Genomic DNA, 8640 nt, shown 5'->3' with positions numbered 1-8640 from the left:
GGGGTGGTAGTAGAGTGCAGAGCTTCGTGACCACAGAGCGTGTGAACGTTGTGATCAGCTGTTTTAGCGCAGTGCTGCTGTACAGGCCTACGTTAACAGCAGCCCTGCCTTTGCACACGGAGACCGACTCCGTCGTCCGGTGATCTAACCGCCTTCTGGAAAAGCTTCACATATACATCGGTACGCAAATGCGCTTTGTGACACAAGTGACGGTACGCATTTCAGATTGTTGCCGCGCATGCGTACCTGCGTACCACTTATGTGCACCCCTGATAATAGCAATGTTGGCATTGATGGACCATTTCTGATGACAAACCTCTTTAACATTAGCCTTTATCCTTTTATTTCCTAGGTAGCTTGAGTGTTATTAAAATCATCTTAATTCAGTTATTTTATCTGTTCTAGGTCTGTATTGAACCTATCCAATGCAAATACTTGAGGTCTGGTGGCTCATTTTACACACATTTTCCTACAACATCCAGTCGGACATATTTAGTGTCTTTGTAAAGTTTGGTATCTAAACTTGAGTTTAAAATACCATATGTAGGTTCGACCAAAGTCAGCGTGAATAGAAGGTTAACATGTTAGGCATTAACAAACTGTTTCACAGAAACACTTGACACACTTTAAGATATTTATTTTTGACTTGCTGTTTACAAATCGGTGTGTTTACCCGGCAGGTGCGTGATGCTCTCGGCTGGATGAGCCACTATCTCCAACATGTCGACCTCAGACTCGGATTACTCCATTGACTGGCTCGCCAGCGATGAGGACGACTATGACAGCCCAACGAGATTAAGTCCTCAGCATGCAGAGGAGTCGCCTGTACCGCCATCATCAACCTCATCCACTACTCCTAAAAGCTGCTTCCACTCTGCAGCGGCGCCGCAGGGCAGGAGGTGGAGCGGCTGCACTGGGCCTCCACCCACCTCGCAGACCCCAACCCTCAGTCCAGTTCAGGGATTAACTTCTGTTTGTGAGCAGCTTTCAGAGGGGTCAAAGCATCATTACACCCGGAAGAGAGTGCACAGCGCTCACGTGGAGGGACTCTGTGAAAAGACTCAAACTGACACAGAAAATGAACAATTCTCGCAGAAGGTGAGATATAATGAATACTGTTTTCGTGCAAATGTACTTCACACAGTCTTTTTAGGTTGTTCCTTTGGTTTTTCTTTGTAGTGTAACTGTATTATTTTGGAGAACTTGACAGTTAGACTTCAGATATCTGCCAGAAAAGGTCTCTTTTTAGTTTAAGTCTTTTTGGTTGAGGCGTCTCACGATAAAAAAGTGACAGCCTTTCGAAAGCTGTCATTTGGCCTCAATGTTTATCTTAATTACGTGGACAAAAATATAGTCCGCAAATCTCACAGTTTGAATTTCAGATCAACCAGATTATTTCTAGCAGGAGTAAAAAAAAAAGGGACTCAAATCATTCACTTAAAGTGAGAAAATGCTACTTTAAAGAAAAGGAATATGACTTATTCAAACAAAAATATTTAATTAATGAGCAATACAACGCTCAAGATACATTGAGGATGGTCTGCTGTGACCAGTAGTTTATTGTTGCTAATCTAAGGAAGCAATAATGCTATTTAATTGTTATAACTTAATAACTCAAATTATATTATTAGAATAATTGTATTCCTGATAATTACATTAATATGATGTAGCTAATCTAAACTACTGCTACTCAGATGATAATGTTTTGTATGTCACTTTTTAATCCAATAAATCAAACAGGGTGAAAGAAATTATGCTATTTTGTCTAAAATGTACTGGAATTATTAATACCATAAGAAGGAAACACTCAGGTAAAATAAAACTCTCACTCAAGATTGTGGTAAAGTACTTGAATAATCGTTCTTATTTAGTTACTTTCCTCCAGATGTTGAACCCACTGCAGGGATTTGCTCCCATCCAGACATGAGAGGGAGTGAATTCAAACAGTCATGTTAGAGATCAGGTGACTTCTGGCTCTCAGTCGGTGCTCCAGGTCATCTTACAGGTGCTGGGCGGGGGTGAGGTCGGAATTCTGTGAGACCAGTCAAGGTCCCTCACTAAACAGGAGAAACATTCTTTCTGGAGCTTCAGGCTTTTCTGTTACCAAATGTAGCATTATTTTACATGTAGATTCATTTAGATGTCACTACAAGTTGAATAGAAATTGCATCAAATTAGTCACAATTTAAAGGTTAAGGAGCTTTAAAGGGGTCGTTTTATGCTTTCTAGGGGTTTTCCCTTTCCTGTAATGTGTTATAGATTTTTGTGCATGTTAATGGTCTGTATAGGCTAAAATCCCGAAGTTCCCTCCAGAGAGAGTTCCTCTCCCACACACTCCCCCCTACCTTAAACGCCTTAATTCAACTCTTTTTTTTCTTCTTTTTTTTCCTCCGTACAGTCACATCACTAGATTCTTCTATTGGCTAGGGCTCCAACACATTGTATATGATAGGCTAATGGGCGAGACATCTCTAAGCAATTGACCGATTAACAGAGCCGGCCAGCTAACCAATCAGAGCAGACTGGGCTCTGGTTTCAGACAGAGGGTGAAAAGAGGTGCTGCAGCACAGGCAGTAAATAAAGAGCTTTTTGAACATTAGAGCATGTAAACATGTCACAGTAGAGAGACAGTATACAATTATAAAACCTGAATATGAGCTTTAATCAAATTCACTTCTCTGGAGGAGCAAGTTAGTTCTTATGATGTGTAGTCTCAGCATAATGATTAGAACAAAGGATATGAAATATGAAATGTCACGCTTTTAAATATGTTCTTAAACTAAATCTTCAATCTATTTGTGTTTTTGTGTTCAATTTTAAATGTAAATTGTATTGTGTGGCATAAAAATATATTTTTTTGGGGTGAGGGTGTAAGCTAAACCATAGAAAACAGCCCAAGAGCATAAGCATAGAATAAAACAGGTGTGTCCAGATACATATGTCCGTATAGTGTTTCATAAAGAGAGAACAGACACAGAAAACTGTTTCTTTAATCGCAGTAGCGGAAAGACCATGATGCAATGCAGCTAAATAAAGATTCTTCAATTGCAGTTTACTGCTCAAGGCCACAAGCAGCTGTCTGCCTAGTGTATGTAAAAAATGTGTTCCTAGAAATTAACAACAGAAATGTAAGGAGCACTGGGAATCTGCCATGGGAAAGTCTGTGCAGCCTAAAAGTAAACTACAGCTCCAGATGACAGGGTAGCTGCAGCGAGGGATCTAATGCCAGCCTGGTGATATCAAACAGGGTAAGAGGATCTGATGGTGCCAGTTTTCATGGTAGTCCGGTGATGCTGGGTGTCCTGTACCCGTCTGAAGGCGACACACAGCTTGGCGAGCCACGTGTGAAGCTGTCGATTGCGATCACTTTCCCTATTAGCATGTTAAAGGCAGCCTCTTATTAAAGGCCTGTGGACATTTACCTTCTGTGTTAAAACTGGACTAATGGCATCAAACTGGAGCGTTCGTAAATGGGTTATCAGCCACTTAGCCGTAAATCAATGAGCTTTTCACCAAATGAGAAAGTGAAGAAAAAAATCAGATAAGCTGTGAATCCTATGCAGCACACAGACACACTACTCTATAAATGAATGTAGGTATTTGGGATTACATGATTTATTTAAGGAAAGCAATAAGCAGTGCGCTGCTATTAGCTATTAGAAAGCACTTTACGTGGTGCAGCACTGATAGCATGAATGCTAACTGACTTCTCTGTTCCACAGTGCACGGAGCTGCAGTGCTACATCCAGTCTCTGTCGGACATCCTGCGGGGCCTGAGATCAGGCAGGTACTCTGAACGTAAGTGTCTAATCCCAGCTTTCACAAGAAGTGCTCTGCAGATTTATGAATGGACACGATGTTTGCAGATCACACTGCCAAAGATAGATACATTATGTGAGGATGGTTGACGTAAAACAGAGGTGATTATAAAAGCATTTCACTGGATGTTCTTCCGAATAAGACCCACACAACATGTGCCAACAGAGAAAAGATGCACTGCTTTGGTGACGTCACATTTCTCATTTGCTATTGGATAAGTTTTTTGTTTATGCAGCGCTCACGTAGCATATAACTTTTTGTTTAAAGAAAATATAAGCGTTACTTTTATCTCTCTGTTTCTGTACCTATTAAAGAAATGAGGTACAATGTATTAACCAATACACCTTAGGACAGGTGGCCAGAGCTAGAAGAGCCACTTCCCCCTGCTTCCAGTCTTTATGCTAAGCTAGGCTAACCGTGTCCTAATTCAGATATTCTCATCGAACAGTCAACAAGTAATCAACAAGATGAGTTTCCTGCGCTAACCATGAATTTTGCTACACAAACACAACTTTTGGCAATATTACCATTAGTAAGTATGTTTACATGCTAATTCTAAGCATTAGCATTTAGCTCAAATCAGAGTTTAGCTAAGATATCAAATTCAGTAAGATTTATTCTTAAAATTATTTTGTAGTTGTATTAGTTTATGCATGGTAATAAACATTATTCATCACATATTATCTAAGCCCCTGACATCTTCTTTTAAAGGTGGGCTAGGTCATTTTGGAGAAACCAGCTCGAGTGCACTAGAATTTGAAAATAAACAGCCGGAAAAAATCTGCCACTTCCTTACAGAGCCCCTCCTCCAACACACGAACGCGCACATGACCAATGAGGGCACGAGATAAGTTTGTGCACAGATGGAAGGCAGACAGGCCATCCAGTTATTTTAGCCGGGCCGGCTAAAATGATTGGTCGTGCTTTTTACAGCGCTACGGCTTCCACAGATGACATTATTTAATGGATTTTTTGATTTGTTGTCAAAGCACTTAAGATATTTATTGCTATCGGGATGTTAAGAGCATTCCATGGAATATAACAAAAAGTGTACCTCGAGCCGGTTTCTCAAACTTACCTACCCCACCTTTAATTGGAAATACACTTTTGATGTATAACGCCAATTTACTTGGATTTGACTCCTCAATCCTTTCTCATTGCTAGTGGAGTCTGCACATGTGTATGATAGCTGATGGTTGGTGAATATATATTAACACTTTACATTTCATTGAAACAAATACCTAGTTAAGATAAAGCATTCATTAGAAAGTGATTTGGATGTAATGAAAAGCTTTCAATGTTAAATGAAATTATATTCCTTTGATTATAAAGAGTATTTTATCAATGTAGACACGTACATGTAGAAATTATTCAAACTGAATGTCCACAATAAAGGACTGAGAGGCAGAAGACTGGATATTACAGCTGCAGAACAAAGTAATGAAAGCATCAAAGGCCTCACGAGTCATTTAGCATCCTTTTAAACTGAAAGTGCTGCAGAGATGAAAGACCGGATCTGCAGCCTCACAATTTAAGTGATGTATGATTTAAGAGCGGCTGTTTGCACTCCTTCCTGCACGCTGCGCCAAAAATAAGCGGCAACGTTTTAAAATAGTCTAGCACCACAACTCGCAACGTTTCTTTATGGTAGGTATGAGATGAACAGAATACATGTATCCTATCATCAGGTCTGACAGTAAGTACAAAATAAAAGTTTTTGCCGCAATTATATATTATTTACCATAAAATTCAAGATTTAAGTGTAGCATACTGACATTTTGTGTACAAGAAACCATATATCATAGAGTAGTTGAGACATTTTCACTCAAAAACACAACCTCATGGTGCAGTTAGAGGAAATCTCAGAGGTTTACCAAAGTCCTTACGATTTATCCTCTGTGGACACTGAATGTATTAACAAAGCCACACTGCTAACAAAAAGTTGATTCTTGCAGCTTTCAGTGTAGAGCTTTTAACCGCAGCACACTGTGTTCATCAGTGTGCTGCGGTTACTTCCTAATGCTGGTGTTTTGTGGTCTTCCTGGTTCCTTGTTCCACTTCCTGGTTTGTGTATTGAGAAGTGTGTTACAGCTCAATACGACTGCATCCAGGAGGCTTTTTCAGAATAACTGAGGGAGTAGGTAAGGAGGGATGTTCTTGTAGCCAAAATGAACTGTAGCTTTAATCATCATGCAGTCGGATGTGGTTCAGTGTCGTCAAAGATTCAGCGCACAGAGCGGAGGACGACACAGAGGAGGTTAGAACTGAAAAGGTGGTGTCACAGTGGCCAGGCCACGTGCCTCCTTCTCTCCTCCTCTCCTCCACATCATTTCTCTTTATTTCTCCCGCAGGTTTCAGCAGTTTCCAGGAGAGCGTGGCCATGGACCGGATCCAAAGAATAATGGGGGTTCTTCAGAATCCAAACATGGGGTAAATATCCTGAAAATACTTCAGCAGCTTTAATGACAGCATGTTCGAAAATGTTCCTTCTTTGCTTCTTTTTATTTCCTGATCCTCTATAAGGAAATAGTAGTCACTTCCCTTGTGTTATACACAGTAGTTAGAAGCATTAGAGGGCTGATTGAATTCCATCAGGAGTGTTTCTTTAGGACAGCATAGTTTTAGAAAGATGGATGAGAAATGCCCCCAAAAAGTCTGACTTGAAACAGGTTTGGGTCAGTGGTTACTTTGAATTGATTAATCTAATTTGACGGCTGTATGCACTAATGTTCTTGCATAGCTGCAGTTATAGGACTGAAAGGTGGAGCTAAGTTAAAATGATGGAGCTACTGTTGTTTTTTTTTTTACTAACTGCTAATAAACCTAGTTAAAAGTCGAGATGAAACATGCCTTTTTGACCCTTTGAGTTCACATTCTGTGTCTTATTTCGCACCTAGTAAAGAAAATACATGTTCATGTGAGCAAGAACAAAACGTCATCAATCTGCAACAGTCCTCTGTAGCTTCATTTAAAAGAAAAAAGACCGCTTTTCAGTAGTCCAATCAAATGCAACAGTATTTGATTTTAATTCCTCTTGTACTTTTCACTGCCTGAAAAACTCCATTTGATTAGGAAATTATGTCAAAATATGGAAGCTTAAGAAGCGTTCCCTCCTGTGTTTCTGTGAAAATGTATCAGTCCAAATAATATTTACCTTCAATTTAAGAACCTACACAGACCTTAAAATAAGGACATGTGTCTATGCTTTCTTATAAAATGGTAAATGGTAAATGGACTGTACTTATATAGCGCTTTATCCAGTCTTTAAGACCCCTCAAAGCGCTTTACATACTACATGTCATTCACCCATTCACACCCATTCATACAGAGCAGTGGACCTTACTCTAGGACCTAACATTCATACACATTCACACACCGTTGGCCACGCCATTGGGAGCAACTCAGGGTTAAGTATCTTGCCCAAGGATACATCGACATGTTGACTGCATGGGCTGGGATCGAACCCACAACCTTCTGGTTGAAAGACGACCGCACTCCCTCACAGCCACAGTCGCCCACGGACGAATGGACTTATCTATAAAGATAGCAAGCCAAAATGTATCCAAAGATTATTCATTGTTGTTGATTGCATAAAAAGAAAAACGTTCAAATAGTACTGAAACACAAAAACCTAGAAATGTTGATTAAATGTATCGACAGTGAGGTTGAGGATCCTATGATTATTTGGCGTTGCTATTAAACAAAACAATCTGGGAAATCTTTCTTTAAAACTTAATATTACAGACTTTCAAAAACTTGCAGTCCCCACCAACAGCAGTACAAAGATGCCCTCAACAGTGCAAGCTCCTTCCACTACTCCTCTGTAATACAATCTGGCAGCAATAACCCAAAGTCCCTTTTTTCAACTATTAACAAGCTCCTCAACCCCATGGATAATATATCCAACTCCTTCACCACCTCAAAGTGTGAATCCTTCCTCTCATTCCTCCAAAACAAAATTGAAATAATACGCAGCAACATAGCCAACTCCTCCGTCTTGTCCACCACCCATCCTTTTCCGGAACCTGCCTACCCTCCTCCTTCCAGGCACCCTTTTACAGCCTTCAGACAAATGACCTCACTGGGCATAGTTGCCTAAGTCACCGGCATGAATACCTCAACTTCCATCCTGGACCCCATGCCCTCCACCCCTGTCAAGGACTGCCTCCCCCAACTCACTCATCTTATCACCACAATCATTAACTCCTCTCTGTCCACTGAACTCGTCCCCCCTGATCTGAAACTCGCTGCTGTCACTCCCATACTAAAAAAACCTGGTCTCAACCCTGATTCCCTCAATAACTACAGGCCCATCTCTAACCTCCCATTCCTGTCAAAAATTCTGGAGCGAACTGTTGCCTCCCAACTAAAATCCCATCTGGACTGCAATAACCTTCATGAACCTTTTCAATCTGGTTTCCGTACTCGCCACAGCACAGAATCTGCCCTACTCAAGGTGACCAACGACATTCTCCTCTCTGCTCCTCTCTACATTCTGCTGACTCTGGTTCCCTCTCAATTCTCATTCTCCCTGACCTAACAGCCGCATTTGACACGATCAACCATTCCATCCTCATCAACCGCCTCCAGGTCTTCCTTGGCTATTACGGTAGTGCCCTCTCCTGGGGTTTATGGATTCCGCGAATGAGCATGTCTGTGGAACATATCTATATTAACCTCCCGCGGGTTGATGACGCCCCTTACAGGCCTCTCACAATAGTTGAAAAAAGGGTCAAATCCATTTGGGTTATTGCTGCCAGATAGTTCCTCATATACAGAGTGGTCGTGTACTGTGGGTCCCCTGTCGCTAGTGTATAGGAG

General features: G+C 40.9%; 1 protein-coding gene across 1 annotated transcript in view; it reads right to left on the bottom strand.

Moving 5' to 3' along the window:
• LOC104944744 (tetraspanin-18-like) overlaps positions 1-4144 on the bottom strand; it is a gene marked incomplete at its 5' end in the record, with an annotated part of 34738 nt that extends 30594 nt beyond the window's left edge. The window contains one exon of the mRNA XM_010770318.1: positions 4134-4144. Coding sequence (XP_010768620.1) covers positions 4134-4144 — 11 coding nt within the window. The remainder of the gene's footprint in view (positions 1-4133) is intronic.
• Positions 4145-8640: the final 4496 nt, after the last annotated feature.

Source organism: Notothenia coriiceps, unplaced genomic scaffold (assembly GCF_000735185.1).
Source record: "Notothenia coriiceps isolate Sejong01 unplaced genomic scaffold, NC01 NC01_scaffold00008733, whole genome shotgun sequence".
NCBI classification, from domain to species: Eukaryota; Metazoa; Chordata; class Actinopteri; order Perciformes; family Nototheniidae; genus Notothenia; species Notothenia coriiceps.
The sequence above is the reverse complement of the archived record's forward strand: the minus strand, read 5'-3'. Positions and strand labels throughout refer to the sequence as shown.